This window comes from Nilaparvata lugens, chromosome 11 (assembly GCF_014356525.2).
Source record: "Nilaparvata lugens isolate BPH chromosome 11, ASM1435652v1, whole genome shotgun sequence".
NCBI lineage: Eukaryota > Metazoa > Arthropoda > Insecta > Hemiptera > Delphacidae > Nilaparvata > Nilaparvata lugens.
The window spans coordinates 14,793,921-14,816,940 of record NC_052514.1 but is presented as its reverse complement, the minus strand read 5'-3'; the positions used below and the strand labels follow the sequence as shown (position 1 = coordinate 14,816,940).

The 23,020-nt window shown below is 35.1% G+C and overlaps 1 protein-coding gene across 1 annotated transcript in view; it reads left to right on the top strand.

The window, feature by feature from the left end:
* LOC111059960 overlaps positions 1-23,020 on the top strand; it is a 34,646-nt gene that overhangs the window by 978 nt on the left and 10,648 nt on the right. Inside the window, exons 2-3 of the mRNA XM_039438204.1 lie at positions 10,045-10,358; positions 17,853-18,207. Of these exons, the coding sequence (XP_039294138.1) occupies positions 10,045-10,358; positions 17,853-18,207 (669 nt within the window). The remainder of the gene's footprint in view (positions 1-10,044; positions 10,359-17,852; positions 18,208-23,020) is intronic.

Sequence of the window (23,020 nt, the reverse complement as noted above, 5' to 3'; positions counted from 1 at the left end):
CTGCCTTATCAGTGCCTGCCTTACTATTATGCTGCCTGATCATGCATCATCTGAACTTAAATATTACTGCCTTCAATCAATAAGGAACAGCATAAATTGCAATTACATTATTGGACAGGAAGATAAGTTTATTATATAGAATATTTTTATTATATAGAATCACTTGTACCCTTTCCATTTCCTTTGATGACACAACCGGCTTCAGCTATTCATCCCATTATTAAGTTGATAATCGTTTTATATTAAGCGAGCAATTTATGTATATCTGATTATATTTTAATATCTGGTTATCTGGTTATTTATGTTCAATGGATCTCGAAAACGGCTCTATCGATTTTCACGAAATTTGGAACATAGTAGGTTTATGATATAAAAATTCGATTGCACTAGGTCTCATCCTTGGGAAAACTCGCTGAACGACATTAAAGGGATAATTCATCCTTGGCTGAAACAGCTGAGACTTTCGTCGTCTGTGGATAGTTAAAAGTGAGCGAGTGATTCTGTGGAAAATCAAAATATCGCATCCCCGAAATTCATAAGCTGACGTATAGCCAGCTGTAAAATATAAACACGATCATTCTAGAGAATTGTGCTCTGTTTATCAATGAATAAAAATAACGAGCGAAGCTCGGTGCCCCGATATTTATTTTTAATTAAACAAAAAATATTAAATTGGTGAGATTTTTAAATGCACAGCGTGTGGTTTGTACATATCTGTGGAATGAATGAAAGCAGAATAATATTCAAAGAGGGGCTGCATTTGAGAAGGAAGAGAGGAAGGAACAAAGAATAGGATGGGAGGATAAAGTGAGAGACGATCTCCAAAAAACTGTATGTAGAGAATGGATAAGAATAATATAGGATCGAGAAGCCGGAGAGCTGTAGTGAAGACGGCCAAATCTCATATTGGGCTATAGTGCTGAAAAAATGGAAAAAATCAAATATTAAAACGGTTTCATAGGCAGCTGGATTATTTTATATTTTAACTTTGAAAAGAGACTACTAGAACTATCAAGTAGCTCTATAGAGATAAATGAAAGTTTCATACTATTATCATCATTAATAATATAAATATACGATATACTATCAAGTTCAGTGATACTACTCTAATATTAAATTACAGAAAATCACTAGTACTCTAATTATATTCCATATCAAACACGACTAGTTCCGGTGATAATTCCAAGTGATTTTTTAAAAATGCGAAAAAATGCAATATTATTGTTCAATGCAAACAAGAGAGACGGCGCTGGCGAGAAGCTCCAATAGACCTGGAATAAGAGACCTGGAAGGACCGAAGGTCCGCGCCTTGTCCATGCCCGACGTCCGTTCTGTGTAAACTGAGCCTCATTTTATTGCAGACTAGCAGGTGACCCGTGCTTCGTACCGGGGGAAATTTGGTATTGTAAAATCCAATCTCCTTATGTCTAGGAAAACATCAGAAAAATAATAATACTATTATTAATTATTATTTCGTTTAAAATCACGTTGATAAATCCTCAGAAGAGTTGAAATTTTCCAGCAAGAAAAATTAGTTCTATTATGTCTCGAACCCACAACCTTTGATTCATGAACCGCGCGCGCTACCAACTAAACTAAGGAATCACTTGGAGGAAGCCCTGTTTTGTTGGCCTTCTATGGTTTCGTGTAACAATCTGGACGAATTGAAAACTCAACATACTGAAAACTTGACATGATGGAATCTTGAATAATTTTAAATAGGCTTAGAACCATCCTTCGTAAATCAAAATCCATATGTAAAATTTCAAGTTGATCAGTTCAGTAGTTTAGATTTGATGATGCGTCATTCGTGAATTACCTATCCCCTACATGTATAAGTCAATTCGTCTCTTTATTATGCTATAGACAATACAGTAAACCTATAGTAACGCAAGACGCTCTCTGTGTAGCCGGGAGCCGGGCCCTAGAGGAAAACTCTTCTATCATTTTTTATCTAGCACAAGTTCTCTCAAGTTTTCACTAATTTTTTGTGAGATGTTTCATCTTAAATGAAAAATTAATAATGGAAAACAAACTATTATCTAGCAACAGTTCTCTCAAGTCTTCACTAATATTTTGTGATATGTTTCATCTCAAATGAAAAATTAATTTTCAAATTAAAAAATTAAAATAACCATTATTTGTGTAGAAACCTGTACAAAAATAATTGAATTGAGCAAGCTAATTAGAAATAGATCTCAAGATAGAGAGTTGTTGGAACCATATGGCATCCAGTTTGAGTGTCCTAGCTTTCGAGATGCGATACTGCAGCGGGCTGTGATGGTATTTCATTCGGTGCGGAGATTGTTGAGATTCCAGTGAAGGACAGCTTCTAATAAACTTTCGATCTTTACTCATCTCATCAATTATTAGAAAAAATTAACTGGAAGTTTCAACTGCAAGGAATGCAATTCTAGATGGAAGTGAGCTCTAAAATACGAAATCTATCAGTTTGGGTTTGCTGTAGTCTGTCCATATCACACTTGAAGTCAGTTGCTTGATACATTCCATCAATTTAAAATTTATATCCATCATCCGAAGTTATCTCTATAAATCTGATCTCAATTAATGTAATATAACAGTGATATGATATCTTTATTATTTATAATCATTACAATCCAAATCATAGTATTCTAGAAGTGTTTTTCTAACTTATTTTTATCAAGCCAATTTCTTCTTTATTATCATTCTTCTCTATTTGTTCATGTAACTTAATAAATTGCATGTAACTTTGCATCAGATTTACACATCATACAATCATTTTTGATAGTCCTGAAAACAAATAATATCGGTCTGATTTCTTCAATTTCTTGAACCGGTTAGCTCCGACGAAAAAAAATAATATTCAACATTCAGAATTGTACAGTACTCTAAAAGAAACGTGAAGAATTTCTATGAGCATGAGAAATGGAACTATTTCATAATGGTCCATCTCTCTCATCCTCAATAAATACGCAAGTAATTAATAATGAATATAAACCATTCCTTCAGCTCCATTGAAGATCATTAAACCATTTTTTCAGTTCAAAAAATTATTTGAAAAAATTCTTTAATTTCTTTTCAATCTGTTTCTCATATCCTACGGTGTTGATATGAAAATACTAGTAGATCCAATAGACTTATTTCATTCAAGTTTATCTATTCTTATCAATTTAACTTCCGAAGGTACAACGCCGATTTTACTAATAAAATTACTATAGGAACAAAATAATTGCACAAATATCATTGAAATATGTGGATATCAAATATAAATAATAGAAGAATTGAATACAAAATATATAAAGAAGCACAGTAAGGAGTATAGATTATAAGGGATAACTTGATGTTCGGAGATAAATAGAGCAATTCATTCAAATTACTCTATTTTTAGTGAAATTTATTCAAATTACTCTATTTTTAATGTTTTTATTTATAATGAATTGTACGTGGGCATTAGGAGAGAAATTTGTACTTGTAATCGTTTTTTGAGACGATATTCGGAGATTACAGACACATCGGAATGTAAATAGCCGCCTCGCTCCGGAAGAGATAGGTGATAATCGTGCAAGAGCAGGGTAATATTAGTGACAATGACAATGGCTACCAACTGAAGAAAAACGAAAGTCAGACGTCCATTGACAACAGAAAATGACTAATTTATTATTATCATACCACGTGTAAAAAGAAAGCCAGGATGTCGGCTGTCGTTTTTGAATGGAGGAGACATCTTCAACAGCCATAGTGAGATTCACTGTCAGCAATCCTTATTAATAGCCCTGACGCTTTCCATTCAACCAATCCTGACAGACTTAAGTGAATCCGATTGCGCAGATTTGAGAAGAAGGGATGTTCGTTGTTCGATTGACATTGTTCGATGTTCGTTGTGCGATTGACAGATGTTGCTTTGTGTCTGGAGACACACAATAATGAGACATCAGCTGATAGAGGCTGATGCAGCTCATAAAAGTGTCATACATCTGTCCGTTTTTGTAAAAAGAGTCATGAGCTTCGATAAACGATTCGCCGATCAGATGTGGTCGCAATAATTTGTTCACATCAAAGACATGAAAGAAGCCGGAGTATTGAGAAAATGAGATACTATTGAAACTGCTGTCTATCCTTGGAAGAAAGTTGTAAGGTTGTTTAGGGAAAGAAATTTTGATGCCGGTAAAAATTCTTGTAATGCTGCGTTCACACCGAAGTTATTAACAAAATTAACAAAATGTTAATAACTTTTTAGATTCTATTAGATTGAACATAACTTATCATACACATGATGAACATATATGTTTGTCAAGCTCCGTTCAATCTAATAGAATTTATAAAGATTAAGTTATTAACATTTTGTTAATAGCTTTGGTGTAAACGCTGCTTAAAATTAGGCGAACACAGATCGTCATCGGACGGACGGCACGCATCGGATGGATTAGATTCGATGCATTGTTTTCAATTGGAGTGCTCATACCTATTACGATGCGGAAAACAACAATTGAAAACAATGCATCAAATCTAATCCTCCGATCCGTCCGATGCGTGCCGTCCGTCCGATGACGATCTGTGTGCGCCTACCTCAACAGCTCTCCCTGATGATGCGTGTATTTATATCCAGCTTTTGATTAACCCACATCTCTTATAACTTGTCCTTTAGTAATTGAAATTGTTTTCGTAGTTCTCAATTGAACAGAATATTTACTAAATGATTTACGACTGTATTAATAAATAAATGAATATGATAATTATTATTGCTGGTTATCAAGCTAGCAAAGCCTAGCATAGGACGTATCCACTTCTTTGAAAATCATTCAATAATGTTGGAGTTTCTCATTCAATATCTTTCAAAATAATAATGGAAGTTATCAATTTCTATAAATTCGTTCTCCACATTCAGCTCAGCTATTAACTTCCTTGTACTGTGTGAGTTTTTAGTCCAGAAATTATTGCTAAATTCATTTTTTCATTGAAATATCGATTCTTATAAATAAAGCGAATTGTTCATTTATGAGTTTTATCTATCTAAATTCTACGAATATTTAAAAATCCGACTATTTCTAATTTGATCTTAAGCTACGTTCAGGCTTGTAGGCTAAAGAAGCATGTTGAGGAATTTGCCGAATTGACAAGTATAGTAATAGTACAATTCCTCCTCGTACAATTCTATATAAGATGTTCGCCTATACATTTTCCCTGAACAAAAATTTGCTTATACTCTGACTTGTTTACGCATATACCTGTAAACATTTTTGAACTTGACTTCACATTGAAATTTAAATATTACTTTGAAAAATGATCAATTAGAATAATCTTAGCTAATATTTGTTGAAAAAAAAAGATTATTTGAAGCTATGGAATTATAATAAACTTCACTGAGGAACCATGCAATCATAGGCACATTAACGAAAGTTGAAATGATCGTGTAAAAGATTGCTCTGCATAATCATTCTCAATTGATTCAAGACCAAATTATTTCAAACTGGATCCATGAAATTCAATGTTAGATTATTCATTTTTCCTGAAAGATGAAAATAATTATATTCACTACTAAATTTCACTGAATATTACTATGACAAATTAAATAAAATGGAGGTATTTTTCATTCAAGAATCTTGTGGTCGAATCATCATTACAACTCTCATAATGAATGATCTTGTGATTGCTGCCTCGGATTATATCTGACCTCAAGATCTCTTCTTAAGAATGAAATTCTCTATGAAGGGAAGAATATGCTTGGAGAGAGAGAGAGAGAAGAGAAACGCGTATCTTGTACAGGAAAAATACTTCTGGAATGTGTATACAAAAATCATCTATATAAGTGATAGTGATGCGTGTAGAATGCGATGCCTTAATTGGAACAACATTCAAGTTGTCATTCATTAAAAATAGTGAAAGCTAAATAATAATAGATCGGTTAAGTATATCATTATCGCATCGTTTTGTCCGTAAACTTTGCACCAAAAGGGACAGACAAGAAAAAGTAATATATTAATCAATGTTTTTGCGGCTTAGACCTTTAGAGAGTGGGCACTAGGCAGACGGAGTGAAATCAGTATAGCATTCAGTTATACTATGGATCAGCAGCACTTACTGAGTCATTCAATCTAATTGAAAGTACCGGTGAAAATATTACGAAGAACTTCTATCATTTCAGTTTCGATCTTGAGTAGGTACTCATTGTTGATAAACACAACAACACTATGTGATATTTTACTAATGAGCGTTCAATGTTGTATGGAGTCTCTCAGCTGTGAAAACAAGGCCCTTTGATCCTGAAGTGCGTTTTCGTGTTCTGTTTTTTTTAAAGATAGTTTGATCCGTATCAGATTGTACAGGTTCTAATTGTTTGATGTCGGTTTTCTATTTGATGGAAACCGAGTCGTTCCGATCTATTTGTTTTGTGCCCGTTGAAAAGGGTGAATTGGAGAATACCATGTAAATGAGTGTGAAAAGTATTGATTGGTATGTGATGGATGTATTGAGTTTTCCGGGAGGAAGTACCTACCTGTTCAAAGAGAAAATCGGAAAAAATTGAGGAAAACAGATTGGGAATGCAGGAGAATTACAAAACCGGGAAAAGAGGAGGAAGACTAGGTTGAAGAGAGAAGTGAAAGAAGAGAAGAGAGTAAAAGGAAGATGGGGAAGGTGGACAAAGGAGGAATAGAAGTGAAAAGGAAAATAACAAAGCAGATGAATGATGGAAAAAAGGTTATAAGTGGGAACGAGACAGAATATGAAGAAGTGAAAGGAGAGACGAGAAAGCTTTCTTATAAGAAGGGTTAGAAAAAGATGTGAAATGAGAGAATAAGACAATGATAGGGAAATCTTTAAGTTACAGGTAAGTAAAGTGGAATAGTACTCTAGTATTCGGAAAGGAGAGTATAATATTAAGGTGAAGGAAATATATATTATGAAGAAAAATCCGAATAAGTAATTGAAGAGGAGGCATTGAGAAGAGTTGAAAAAATTAGTAATTCCAAAAAAATGTTATCATAAGTGATAACCGTAATGTATTCAGTAATAATATCTCAGATAAATTATAATTTTTCTTCCCCTAAGAGCGATTCACATAAAACCTGGACGAATTCCAACACCTATTTCTCACAAAATTATACATCTATAAATTATAATGATGAACGTACTATACAAAATCAATAAAACAAAATACCAATTATTATTAAACGAAAATCCAAATTAAATGCTGTAATTCACCCCGAAAACTTCTGCTACTGCAAATATTGACAACAGGGTAAACAGCTAGATGGAAATTCGATGAGCCGCTCTCCGCGCCATCTGTAGACTGGCTACAGTCTTATCATAAGTGATAACCGTAGTGTATTCAGTAATAACATCTCAAATAAATTATAATTGTTCTTCCTTTGAGTTCGATTCACATAAAACCTAGTACGAATTCCAGCATACTATGGCTTCGTATAAAATGAGTGCTGCTATCCAGAGATTGTCAGTTTGGTGTAAGGGTAAGCATTCCTGACCGGCAATTAGGAGGTACTGGGTTCGATTCCCGGGCTGTAAAATAGTTTTTGAATAGTAGCGCTCATCGAATTTCCATCTAGCTGTTTACCCTGTTGTCAATATTTGCAGTAGCAGAAGTCTTCGGGGTGAATTACAGCATTTAATTTGCATTTTCGTTTAATAATAATTAATGAGATATTGCAATTATTCAATAATTTATTTCCATCTGAAAACAAAATACAATTGAGAGAATATTTGCCGCTTAACAGACAATGGTCCCTGCAAGATTTTAATGGTGATGCATAAGTACACTTTCTTGATAGTACATTCTTATTCCACTATTATATATTCTTAACGACTTTCTTCCGCTCCCTGCCTACTTCCAGGAGATTATGACTAAAGATAATCCCGTATCGGTACCGTTTATTTCCTCTCTCTTTACAAACAGTAGAATACTGCAATCCTAATCGATTCAGGAAGATATCAGTAAATTTCGTTGTGAAGTGGAACCAATCTCGTTACCGCGGGTGAAAATCGATTTTATTCAAACAAGATGATCAATTGCAAGATCGATGTACAGGATAATAGTTGGATATCGAAAATGAATGGACCAGTCTAGACTGTTGACCATAGAGTAACGTCTTGTTATGAGATTATTCTCCTTATTTTCTAGTTTTTTTTTCACTTTTCACGCTCCATAGCCACTATCCTCTCACTCCTTTACCTCCTTTGACTTCTCTCTCTCGCTCTTTTTCCATCGTGATTCATTTCTCTGTCCTTGAGAATCTTTTTAACTGGAGAAAGACGATGAAATTATCTGTAAAGTGAGATTCTCTACAGACTATCAGCATTCCTCATGATTAGAATCAGTACTCCACATTCAAACAATGTTGACAGTTTGAAGTGAATCTTACTCAGTGTAATTCACAGCGGTAGGTTCTTTTTCATTTCCTACAGCCTCTGAAAATTATATTGAGATGTTATATCAATGACTGAGCCTGCTGAGTTAATCACGATGGTTGACAATGGAATCTATTCTTCTCTAGTCACGTAGAATATTTTAGAAGTCGTCATTCCGTTTGATTAATTTCCGTGATGAAACTGGACACCTTCACTTAAGTGAATTCATGAAAAGTGATTTTATTATTACAGTAACACGGCTTGTTCTCTGTGGAATGTCAGGAGTTTTCATTTAGGATAGTAAAGGCAGAGGTACCAACAGGAGGTGGGTTTTGGATGCAAATTGCGTCCTTGAAAATCTTCTGGGAGGGGTAATCTCTACAATTTATCTTCAATAACATTTTCACCTAAAATTTAAAATAAGCTCGAAATTCGAAAAAAAATTGATTATTCAAATGCAAACTCAATGAGAGATTCAACTGTTGATTCGGTTAAATCATTCACTGGAAGAGATAGCAGAATAATATTATTGATCTCGTCAGCTGATCACTATTTAAAATAATATTTCCGAAAACTCGACTCTGAAGAACACTGATGAAATGTTATTTTTTGATCACTGTCATGGCTTACTTTAAATAAAGTAATCTATAGTAGGCTATGTCACTGTGTATCATCATGCTTCTTCTAGTCCAAGCAATTCATAGTTACTGAATTTGAGCCTCCATGAGAATTTCACAGATGATAGCATAATAATGTACGTAGAAGAATAATGGAAATCTTCATAGCGGCAGGAATGTTGTGTGAGTGCGCCATACCAGATTTTTTTCAATTCAACGGGTATTTTTCTAATTACAGAGGAGAGGTGCGTGATAAGTCTATTTTTATTCTCATATATCAATAAATATTGATTTAATAATTGAGGCAAATCTATTCAATTCGTTATTTAAAGTTTAAGCAACAATAGAAGCCCATTATAACAGTTATTCCTCCAAGTGATTCCGTCCGTGAATTAATTGGTACCACGGGTGACATATGAATGAAACGTAACGTTATGGGTTAGAGACCGATTAAGAATAATTTTTGTTTTGCCGAGAATTTCCAACTCTGATGAAGATTATCCACTTGTCATGTTGACAAAATAATGAATAATTATTTCATTTGTTTGATGTTTCCTTGACATAAGGGACATAGTTTTCATGATGAAACGTCAAATTTTCAATCGATTACGAACATCAAACCGCAGTAACATACAGTACTTATGCATACTTTATCTACCACATGGTAGACAGAGGTTAATCTATTGTCATTTCTAGATTAAGTCATTGAATCAAAGACATAATGAGAAAAGTACTGCTACCTGATTTCTCATCAATGGTAGTAGAGGTAGAGAAATTCACTATTCAAAATTTTCCCCAGTGCAAACAAAACATGGGTTAGGCTACCTGCCAGTATATAATAAGATAAATAAATCAAACAAAAAATTTGAAAAATGTGATAAAATAAAATCATTTTTATTTCTTTCTATTTATAAAATAGAATTATAGTAACTTTTAAAATTACTAAAATATTAAAAAACAAGAATACAAATTGTATTTTTTAATATTTTATTAATTTTAAAGGGTACTATAATTCTATTTTATAAATACAAGAAAGTAGCCCTGAATCCATACATTTAAAAAAACATTTGATTACTGTTGACAGGTTGTGGGAGTGCTGCTAGCCCTGGTACTGGCTGAATCGTCACCATCATCATCTTCACCACAATCCAAGCAGCAGCAGACCACAGAACAGAAATCGGCTGAGGACAAGTCAGACCAGCATCACAGTGGTGATGCAGTGGCTCAGCCGGCCACCAGTTACAGCACTGTGGTCTACCACGATCCACCACAGCATGAGGGCGGAGTTGGTGGGGGTGGTAGAGGGGGGAACGAGGGGAGTCACTCTGCCAGGGTGACGAAGGCGGCTGCTCTAGGGGACATCGCCGCTGCTGGAGCTGAGTCCACTGCTAGCTTCAGGTAAGTCAGTGCCTCAAGGTTATTCTTGTTCAAGGTTTAAGGTTATGAGGTTGATGTTTTTTGAAGGTTTAAGGATATCTCAAGATCCAACTCCAAAACAACGACTCCAGCCGCGGTTTCAACGGCTATTCATTGAAACAACGGCTTGTATATTGACGCTGTTCCTGATGTACCTGTACATGTTTATAAAAGAATATTTGTCCAATTCAATTCGATTCAATTCAACGGCTGTTGTCTATTTGAGCCAAGCCACATGAGGCGTTTTCCCAGTCGATACGACTCGACAGGAATCGCTCTGATTGATTGGGTTTGCGTTTGAAGTGAGCTTCAGGCAATCGGAGAGCTTCCTATCCTATCGTGCCGACTGTAAAAATGCATCGTGTGGCATGGCCCTTACTGTGTATCATTCATATAGTCTATTATTATGTCGACTATAGACGTTAATATACAGCGCGACTAGAGTCACTCAGTCGCCTGTTATGAATTGAACCTTGAGGTATAAGGTGTGGAGGAAAAGGTTATCTGAGGTGATTTAGAACCTCAATTTCATCCAAGATTTAGGTTATGTGAAGTGTAAAGCTGCGTACAGATATACACACCTCCAACCCACACCGCGCACGCTCCGCCCTCGTTCCGCCAACGCACCGCAATAGCTCCGCCCCCACTCTTCATTCGCACCGATCATGAACGTTACGGGAGATGTTAGCTCTTCTCGCGTTGCACTCTTGCTCCCCGGTCGATCATTAATCGCTCTGCTGGAGTGACGTTCGGTTGCGGAGCAGAGCGAAAGTCTGTACGCACCTAAGGATGTGCTGGTGTGGAGGAAAAGTTATTTGAGGTAATTGAGAGGTGTAATGTTACCCAAGGATCAAGGTTTTGAGGTTGATTTTTTTAGAGGTTTGTGGGTTACTAAGGTGTGAGATGTGGAGGAAAAGGTTATCTGAGGTAGTTTGGTGTCTTAATGTCATCCATGGTGTTTGAGGGATGGATCGTGTGAAAAATTCTGAAATTCTTAGAATAATCGGCAAATAACAGAGCTGCTGAATTATATAAAAGCAAGAAAGTTGCATTGGGGCATATTATGGAAAAACTTACACCGTTATGATCTCCTACAGTGCATATTACAAGGAAGAGTAATGGGAAGGAGAGGGGTCGACAGAAGATGAATATCATGACTGAAAATTTTGAAAGCCTGGTTCTCCATGAACACAACGGAATCGTTCCGTGGAGCTATGGATAGGGTGAAACAAACCACCATGATAGCCGACATAGCCGACGTCTGGAAGCGGACAGTAACATGAAAAAGAAAAATGTCATCCAAGGTTTAAGTCTTTGAGGTTGATGTTCTTGAAGTTTAAGGGTAGGCAACCTAAAATGTGAGGTGTGAAGAGAAGATTATCTCAGCATTCTATAAAATCACTTCGCTTATATTCGCTTATATGGGCTACTTGATTCAAATAAAAACAATATAAGAACTATTTAAAATATTTTAAAGTTTTTAATAAAAGGGTACTAGAAGTTTTTATATTTTTTTATTCTCAGCATTCTATTCCAGCTACTCCTATCCTTCTCTAGCCAAATTTTCAAGCCATTCTCATAAAATTAATTACTTTCTTCACACCTCTAGTCCAATAATCAGACAATTATTGTAATCTGTTTATATAAATTAATTTGGTTTTTTCAAAACTCCCAAATCTCGATCATTAGTAGGCAGTTCAGCTACTATAATCCTATTGAAGTGAAAAGTCAACACAGCAACACAGACTTAATAGCAGCGGCCCAATCATACTCCGTCCATTCATAATCCCTTTGTTGTTAATACGGGTCCGTATCACAGAGACAAGTTCTCACAGAGACAAGTAGTGTTTTTGAACGATATTAGTGTCACAGAGACAAGTTTCATAGGAACGTGAGACTGCCATTTATAGCGCTACTACTTTGGACGGAGACCTTGTCTCTATGAAACTGCTTGTCTCTGTGGGAACTTGTTCCTGTGAGACTGCCATTTATAGAAATACTTGCTCCTGTGAAACTTGTCTCTGTGACACGAATATCGTTCAAAAACACTACTTGTCTCTGTGAGAACTTGTCTCTGTGAAACATCCCCAGTACAGTACTACAGACCTCAGAATTACAACAGAAGCAGCCTCGATAATCGTCTTTAACTGATGAGCCACCGCGGATTACACTGACTGCCGGAGAAAGTCAAATAGAATTAACAGTTATCGATAGCCTCTGCTTCAGCTTTAGCATCAGCCATCCAGTGACGGTAGCCATTTTACGCTTTTACAGTCACAGTCGGCCTCCATGCGTTAAAGTAAATTCCAATTAAGGCGACGTCTGTCCATTAATTTGTTGTCGTTGCGCTCTGGTAAAGCACCTTCTCGCATTTTTCACTTTCAGACATGCAATCCATCTGTCTTATTAGTGCAACTTACTACGATTTTTCTAACTGTCTTATTGGAAGAACATGCAACGTTTGGATTTGTTGTGTTCTGTTGTAAAAGCTGCATTTTTGTGAATTTCCTCTATTTTCGTGCCCCACTATATTCGTGGTTCAATTTTCTCTATTTCAATTTTTTTCTGTATCATCAAAGACTACTTTTGTCACATGGCTGTATAAGTTCCACTATAATTGAAATCAATTGAGATGCTCTCTACACTACCAAACTAATTTGCTTAAAGGAACCGATATTTCTTTCTTACTCCAAACACATCCTCTTAGTCTTGTTAAGGATGATGTTACTGAACATCCTAGTCATGCTACTATGGTAACGGAAAAAGGAATGAGGAGTAGGCTTAAGTGGTTCTTTACTCCGTGCTATATATGGTATGATAAATAATATAATAATTAATCAATTATTAATTTCCATTTATATACAAATAAGCAATCTAATCGATATAATGTACACAATAATCGAAAAAACAATATATGGAATTTACTACAAATATAAATAAATTTTTTCGGAAATTAACCTACTCAACTATGGGAAACCCATGTTCTAGAGCAGGTTTGGTAGTAACACATTAAATTCAGAGTGGGAGGTGCAAATACATTGGGTAAATGAGCTTACATATTTTTCGAATATGTTTTCTATAATATTTATGCCTTCCAGCTGTTGTGATCCAGTTTTTAACGGCCCATGTAAATTATTTTCTTGAGTTTTCTATCCTATACTATTAAACGAGCAGCTTCTGTTTACATGTTTATATGTTTGTATTTCACCGGATCTCGAAGACGGCTCTAACGATTATCACGAAATTCAGAACATAATAGGTTATAATATAAAGATTCGATTGCACTAGGTCTCATCCCTGAGAAAACTCGATGAAGGACATTAAAAGGATAATTATTATTCATCCTTGGAAAAACATCTGATAATAATTATTTCGTCGTCTGTTGGTGATGGAAGTGAGTGAGCGAGTTCATGTGTGTGGGACTGTGTCAAAATTATGACTCAGCTGTTGAACTTTTGTAATCATTCAATCACGTAGCCTACTTAGTGCCGGTTGCAAAAAAGCCGGGTTATTTTCAATCCTGATTAATTCCAGTAGATCCATCTTTTTGAAATGGTCTTCTCTGATTTGGTTCACGTGAAGTTAATCAGGATTAAAATTTGAACGGCTTTTGTGCAACTGGGCCTTTGTGAGGGAAATTTTTGCATTCCTCTGGGAATTAATCTTAATCTACTGTTATTAGATGGAATATTTATGTATGAATGTTATTATAATTTCTTCTTTCGTAATAATTTTTTTATGCTTTTGTACTCCAGAGCGAAGCTCCGTCCCAGATATTTATCTTGATGTGTACAGGAAGTAAATTATGGAGTTTTGGTGCAGGTGGTTGAAGTGTTGTTGGTATGTTGCCTTCCTAGCCACATTCGTGATAAGAAGGCTTCTATTTCTTGTGTTGTGAGAGTGATTTCTTTTTTGAAAGCTTTCTGGGTTTTTGTGTAGTCTGCAAATAATTTCTAGGGAGTAGAGTTGTCTTGCGTCCATCACACCAAACTCATTGTAGAGCTGGTCTGACGAATAACGAAGTGGCTTCTGCTTGATGATTTTAATTATTATAGTTTTTGCACTTTTATAAGGGGGTCGAGGTGATCGTAGTTTGTTCCTCTCCATCCTACAATTCCATAGGTAAGCGAAGACTGAGCTGAGGAATAATAATTGTTAGCTTGATGAAAATTTCTATTTCAATTTCGAGCAATCCCTAAGTATCAATGTTATAAGAGATGTTTCTAATTTTTGAGGTAATAAGGAAATACTTTCCACAAAATTCCACTATAAAGAGATGACAAGCATGTACTATTTCACTGAAAAATATGATTATTTTCTCACTTTGGTTGCACCTCTTAGTAATGCATTTCCACAATGGGAAATTTTAAAGTGGATGATACATTTGCAATTTGCGATTGTTGCACTTATTTTAAAGGAGCGTCGTGTATTTAAACCAATATGAACCTTTCCAATCGATTACTGGCAGGTCTATCTTTATTTCTAACTAATGTTGATTCTCGGATTACCATCATTACACGGAAATACTGAACCATGTTGTATCATTACATTCATTACAACATAGAATCATTTTGTTAACGAAATTTTCACTATTATGTATGTCTATGTCTGAATTATTTCAACTTAGTTTCATGGCTCTAAATCAGTGTAGCTTACTCATAATGCACTCTTAAGTCTCGTTCCTTCAAAAGTATTCAACTAATTTCAAATCTTCAAGCTAGATACATAAAATATAAAGAGAATCCTTTCTCTACTTTCATAATGATGAACAGACTATATCTCTGCTATTTCGAAAATCTTCTCCTCTCCTTCGAAAGATTGATTACCATTTGTCATGGTTGATTTCAGCCGGAAATGAACTGAAATTTCTATGGTTATGCTTGCTATTTTGTAATTAAATGCTGCAATATCTGCTCAACATTACTAATCTATTTCACACTCCAGCTCGGATTAGCCTCATTCTATGCATAATTACTGTGATTCTTGAACATACACTTACATTACATAACACTCAGCATCTCAGATTATGATAGTAAATTTTACGAGGAAGTAACCGTGAAAACAGAGCTAGAACAATAATCTTAGATGACTTGCACGTTAAAATTGGTAATCTTGGAGAACAACAAGAGTAGGCTATACTTATGCAACAGTATTCCACAAATAACTGAATATTATTTCTACAAAAATTGTTGTTTTCCGCAGACTTTACCACCCGAAACTATATAACTACATAAACTGATAAACTCACCGATAACAACAAGAATTATTATATTCTTTTTAGAGAGACTATACCGCTTCAAACTAGCTGAGTACATGGAGTCACTAAAAGCAACAACAATAATTCTAGTAATAAGTTAATATAATCTTCTTTCAAGAGATTGTACCGCTCTGATCTGGAGGACTGCATGAGTTCACTAATTTCAACAGTATTCCACAAATAACTTTGAATAATATACAATTCATGATTCTCATAATAATTGCATATAATATTTACATAAATCTCTACGACTCTTGTATTTTGACAGACTGAACTACTCCAAACTAGAGGAGAACATGAACTCCCAACAACAAAAATTCTGATACTGCTCTGACCTGGAGGACTGCATGAGCTCATTAATTTCAACAGTATTTCACAATAACTTTGAATGCTATTTTCTACAATGACTCTTGTCTTTCGACAGACTGTACCACCCCACATAATATGACTACATGAACTCACTTATAACAACAAGAATTATTCTACTTATTGACCGAGCGAAGTGAGGTCTAAGATTCAAGTCGACGGTTTGGCATTTCTTAATGTTTAAATGTTCATATGTTGCGCATTTACGGCGAAACACGGTAATGGATTTTCATGAAATTTGACAGGTATGTTCCTTTTTTAATTGCGCGTCAAGATTTTTGGAAATTTTGCATTTCAAGGATGATATAAAAGGAAAAAGGAGCCTCCTTCATACGCCAATATTAGAGTAAAAATCAGACTATAGAATTATTCATCATAAATCAGCTGACAAGTGATTACACAGATGTTTGGAGAAGCCAGTCTATTGCTGTATTTCCATAAGGTCTATAGTTTAAATCAGGTACTTGTGGATGAGAATACTGCGTGAGGTCTACTGCTCACAGAACTACTAGTTATGAAATTATTGAAAAATATAATTTATTATTTAAAACCAGAATGAACAGTTAATATCACATCAATAAACCTGTATCAGCTATCATCTATAGAAGGCATTGACAAGACCGAGGATCGGCAACGTTGTTTTCCTATCTTTCTTTACTGCCATTATAACGTGGACCACACTATAGGTGACTACATGAACTTACTAATAACAACAAAAATTACTCTACTAATAGATTACTGTCATCTTCTTTTAAGAGACTGTACTGTATTATCCTACGTACTAATAGGTTACTACCGGGTCCGGCATAAAAGCCTAACGATTTTTGAGGGATGATAATCAAAGTGTGATCCGTACAATTAAAACATGTTATGTATCAAATTGAAGATCGAATTTTGCAATTTACAGTGAATTGGATAGATCACTCACAAAGTTTTTCTATTTAAAGATTATGTCATCCAAATGTTTTCCGTTACTTTTCACACACTCACTTGAGCTAATTCTAAAATTTGCCATTGCTTACTCAATCATCACCTGTGGAATTACTTCAATTTCTCGTTGAATGACTTCTTCTAGCTCTGTGGATTATCCACTGCCCAATAACGGTAATGTTGTTTATCCACAAATCCCGACAAATGAAAATGTGCCTCGTCACTTGAAAGAATAATTAATGGCATCCTGGTGGACATTTTCGAAAATTATCTCGTAAGCGGCTTTGCGATGTGCCCCATTGAGTTGTTGCACTAAAATTATCTTAAACGGATGGAATTTTAGGTCGGAATGAGGAATTCATCGCACACTTCGATCAGAAATGGCTAGCGCAACAGCATGTTTCGCTTCTGAACGTCATGGAGACCGTGTAACAGCTATTCTTACCGTGTTAGTGTTTGATGTTTTCAGCCGTTCTCACAGTCCGTTTTCGTCCTGTTGGGTTTGTTTATAAAGTAGACGACGTGTACCTAAAATTCTTTACCCACAACAAGATCGTATTCCTACTGGGAACAGGGGCGTGACGATTGAAAAGCCTGCGAAATAAACGCTATGTTAAAATAATTGAGCTTCTTTTAAAATAAGCTTCAATCACAAACGCTCGATGTTCACTTTACCACGACATACTGGCTACTGAAATGGCATGAATAGACCTGTCGATGTACAACATTCCCACCTTTTCAATGACAGTGGTATCAACACAACAATTACTACAAAATCGTCAGATTAATATGCCGGTCCCTGTATTATAGATTATCTTCCTTCAAGAGACTGCTCTAAACTGGACTGCATGAGTTTACTAATTCCAACAGTATTCCACAAATAACTTTGAATATTATTTTCTACGACTCTTGTCTTTTGACAGACTGTACCACCCCAAACTAGAGGACTACATGAGCAACATGAACCCCTCGCTGGTACAGAGCCTGATGAAGCAGCAGCCGCAGACGTTTGGCAAGCTCGAGGGCGGAAGTGAGTCAGTGTCCCAGGGTGGATCAGTGGCCCAGGCTGGACCAGTGGCACAAGCGGCCACCAAGCTGCTCTATCCGCCCAAGAAGTACAAGAGTGTGGTGCCGGGGTCGCAGCAGACCGCTTTCAATGTCGGATATAGCATCGGGTTTGGTGGAGGTGGAGGAGGAGGGTCGGATGGTGGAGGAGGAGGAGGAGGAGGGGGAGGAAGCAGACAACCCCATCCGCAGGCTCTTGTCGGACATGAAGAGGTTAGTCAATATTATTCAAGTGCTATGTGATTAGTATAAGCATAGAATAAAACAATCTTATTATTAGTATCAATCATATAAGTATTCCCTGGTAAAGGATGATAGTATAGTCTAGACCTAGACAGTGCAAACCTTATTTTGCAGCATGGGGCTTTATTATGACCAATGTTATTTCAATACAACAATGAATGAATGAATAATTTATTTGCCAAAAAAAAAACAAAATACAAAAAATTAATAAGTATATGCTACTGCACTTGACTAAAATACATACATAAACATTGAGGAAATATTAAATCCTATAATATTAAGCGAGCAATAATTTCTGTATATAGACTATTTTTAAGGTTATTTATGTCCAACGGATCTCGAAAACGGCTCTAACGATTTTCACGAAATTTGGAACATAGTAGGTTTTTGATTGCACTAGGTCTCATCCTTGGGAAAACTCGTTGAACGACATTAGAAGGATAATTCCTCCTTGACTGATACAGCTGAGACTTTCGTCGTCTGTGGATAGTAGAAAAGTCAGTGAGCGAGTGAGTCTGTGGAAAATCAAAGTATCGCATCCCCGAAATTCATAAGCTGACGAATAGCCAGCTGTAAAATATAAAGACGATCATTTTAGGGAATTGTGTTGTGTTTATCAAGAAATAAAAATAACGAGCGAAACTCGGTTCCCCGATATTTTATTTAAATTACAATACAATAGGAGGACACTGTTGCCGTTTTTATGCTAATTCTATCAAAAAGGCCTAAGCTATATTTTTCGCTCTTTCTCTCACACAATTAGCTCACATGCTCTCCGGATTCTCTGATATCTGGCAGCACTGTACTCCATAAAAGCAATGCTGCAATCTGAGGTTTTCACAGACTTGTCAACCCACTTTTTGAATCAAAAATAGGCATTATTGAATAGAATGGGAAGTGAATTATTCTATAAGAATAGAATTGAATGTGTTAGGTTTTTGGAAGAAATATATTAAATTATTTGTTTAAAATAAAATTATTACTTTGGTGATTGAAATATTTTGATAATTGAAAAATGGAAATAGCGGTTTGATTCAAAAGTTCCATTTTGAAGTCAATTTTGAAGGACTTTATTGATCGATCAACTCTGATAAACTGTGTTCTATTTAAACTAGGTAGTGTTAAATTTTCCGAATAGAGTAGCCTACTGGAGGACCTATCGTTAAAATTGAAAATCCTTTGTTAGAATATCAAAGGAATTTCGATTTTTAATGAAAGATTTTTGCCTCAATGTAGTATTCTACGAAACATAATTATTTTTTAATTGGATAATAGAAAATCTATAACTTCATCAAAATAAAAGACCAGTCCAGTTGAAAATTTATTGAAATTGAGAGTTGTTAACTGAACTTGGAAAACTTGGAAAAGCTGAAGTAAGCTCACTTTCTTTTTTCTGCCAGTTTGTGGATAACTGTTCTCCCAATTTATCTTTTTGTGGGTTTCTTGGTGAATAATTTCTTAAATTTATATTTGAACAAGTAATATATTCAATACAGTATTATTGTGGTAGGAAACCCTCTACTGAGTAAACAAAAAATGTTGTATGTACCTTGATGAATCTTTCCTATTCCTTTGTGAGTAAATTTGAATATTGGACGAATGGCCCACGGTTGTCTAAGAGAAGGTGTTCAAAGCTATATGTTGTCTATTTCGCAAGAAATTTTATGTAGAAATCGTTCCACTATTTGCATACTAAAACTTCCACTACTTCCTGTAGCCGGTTTCCTGACATAAGTAAGAGTTGTATGGCCAATTTAGAATATTGTCTGTTACAAAGCCAGGCATTATTAAGTCACTCAGTGCCAGCACCGCGCGTGTAAACGTCAAATTAGACGCGTTTTTGCCGCATCACGTTTCCCCGAATATATTTAAACTTTCCCGCCTCACGTCCGTGTGCACTCTGGCGGTAGCAGGTGGAACTAAATGCTTTCAATCTCATCATCATGTGCACGCCGCACGCGCATAAATTACGTAGAGCTTTTATTTGCTCCGATTATGAAGGCAGCAGTCACTCAAATTTGCGTACCGTACTTTTTGTTCTTGCCTGTTGTTTTCTTTGCGTTTGGAAATTGTAAAGATGAAAGTGGCCGTGGATGAATGAATGGCCGAAAATATTTCAAACTTTTACTTTCACTACAGAAAATGTATGAATGAATAATGGGTGCTGTTATTAGCCGCTATTATCTTGTTGTACTTGCGGTGGCTCTGCGGTGACGGCTAGTTTGAATTTGAACAAGAAGTACGACGACAAAAAAATCAAATGCCTCGAGGAAATCTGATTTTGAGTGCGCTTTCATGTCATTAATAAAACTTATGTTCGCTTTGAAAAAATGAAGAATAATAGGGGCAGTGTCGGTGGAAGCAATTTTCATTAAATTTAGCTGTTCATATCTTTGATAAAACTAATATTATCTTCAAAAAAAGTAATGATAGACGCACTTTCAGTCAAAGCAATTTGATACTAACTGCTGAGATCGATCAAAACATTTTTGCTGTCGCACTGGAGGCGACCTATTATGATAAGAAATTCATGTTTCTGGTAAACGTAGAAAATATAGAAATTAAAAATGCATATTTGCCAAGCCAGCTAACTAAGTTATAAGTGATTCATTTAATATGAATTCACCACCAATTTATCATAAAAAATCAACTTCATGATATGAAATTCACTCTGAACTTTACAATCCTAAGAATCATATTATCATGTTTCATTCCCATTCAGTTCTCATTAGATTGGATTTAAATTTGTAAAATATTCACAAGCAAGGTTCTCGAGTGAATAGAAACTGGTTTTATTCTACTGTTCCGATTGTTCAACCACGCTACCTTACATTAAAAATATTGTAATTTCAGTATTACCGTTTGAAATTACAATACAGTACAAATAAATTTCATTTCCAATAATATAAAAATAAACAATCTAATCAATAAAATGTACCGTACATAATATTCAAAGATACAATATATGAAATTTACTACAAATATAAATAAACTGCATTTTTTCGGAAATTAAACTACCACTTAACTATGGGAAACCCATGTTCTAGAGCAGGTGTAATTGTCAACCCATTTTTAAGAATTTATTATTTTTTGGGCCATTAAGGATAGGACAGGTATCCTTTATGTTTTTGAATGAAATTTTATCTCCTTGAAATCCGTTAATCACATTTTTTATCAAATGTTCTCTAAAAAGCTGGGTTCCCACACATCAGTATCAAAATACGTTCCCGGTTCAGTGAAAATATTCTTTGCATTGAAACTCATGGAAGGAATTTTCACGGAACCGGAAACGTATTCTGATACCGGTATGTGGGAATCTAGATAAAAACCGCTTCTCGGATGAATTTGATATCAAATAAGGAAAACTCAGCTCAAATAGAATCAAATGACAAATGGCAAACAATTTCCATATCTAGAATCAGTATTAAACCTGATTCGGAAACGGTTGTAAAGTATAATTAAATTTAGATACCTATTCAGTTATCTCATTCAGTACAGTACCTACATATGAAAATGAAAAATGAACTGGATCACAGATAGCCTACTGTGAATGTCTTTCAATCAGACTTTAGATGGCTGTGTAGTTGGATCCGTATTAATATCATAATTCCATTTACACTTTCACTGTCACCAGAAGGGAGAAAGTGATTTTCCTTGCAGCAGAGTCAGAGGCAGACAGGAGACAGGAGCAACACGGAATTGCAGAAAACAATGAAATGTGTCAGCGCACGTGACCAGGATTCAATTTCCTAGATACATTGTTGCCAGTAGTCACGTGTCACACTGCGGGATGCTACAAGTGGACGGACGACTCAAGGTCGATGTTTGTTATTTCGGGTTTGCGTTATATTAGGTTTTTTGTAATAGGTTGGTTGTTAGATTAGATTTGTTTATTAGGTTGGTTGTTATATTAGGTTTTTTGTAATAGAATGGTTAATGGTTGTTAGATTAGATTTGTTTATTACTTTTTGTGTAGTTGAGAAGTTGATATTCTGGTAATTATTCATATTAAATAAAAATCAACTTCATGATATGAAATTCACTCTGAACTTTACAATCCTAAGAATCATATTATCATGTTTCATTGCCATTCAGTTCTCATTAGATTGGATTTAAATTTGTAAAATATTCACAAGCAAGGTTCTCGAGTGAATAAAAACTGGTTTTATTCTACTGTTCCGATTGTTCAACCACGCTATCTTACATTAAAAATATTGTAATTTCAGTATTACCGTTTGAAATTATTACAATACAGTACAAATAAATTTCATTTCCAATAATATAAAAATAAACAATCTAATTAATAAAATGTACATAATATTCAAAAATACAATAATATGAAATTTACTACAAATATAAATAAACTGCATTTTTACGGAAATTAACCTACTCAACTATGGGAAACCCATGTTCTAGAGCAGGTGTAATTGTCAACCCATTTTTAAGAATTTATAATTTTTTGGTCCAATAAGGATAGGACAGGTATCCTTTATGTTTTTGAATGAAATTTTATCTCCTCAAAATCCCTTAATCAGATTCTTTATCAGATGTTCTTTAAAAAGCTGGGTTCCCACACATCAGTAACAGAATACGTTCCCGGTTCAGTGAAAATATTCTTTGCATTGAAACTCATGGAAGGAATTTTCACGGAACCGGAACGTATTCTGATACCGGTATGTGGGAATCTAGATAAAAACCGCTTCTCGGATGAATTTGATATCAAATAAGGGAAACTCAGCTCAAATAGAATCAAATGACAAATGGCAAACAATTTCCATATCTA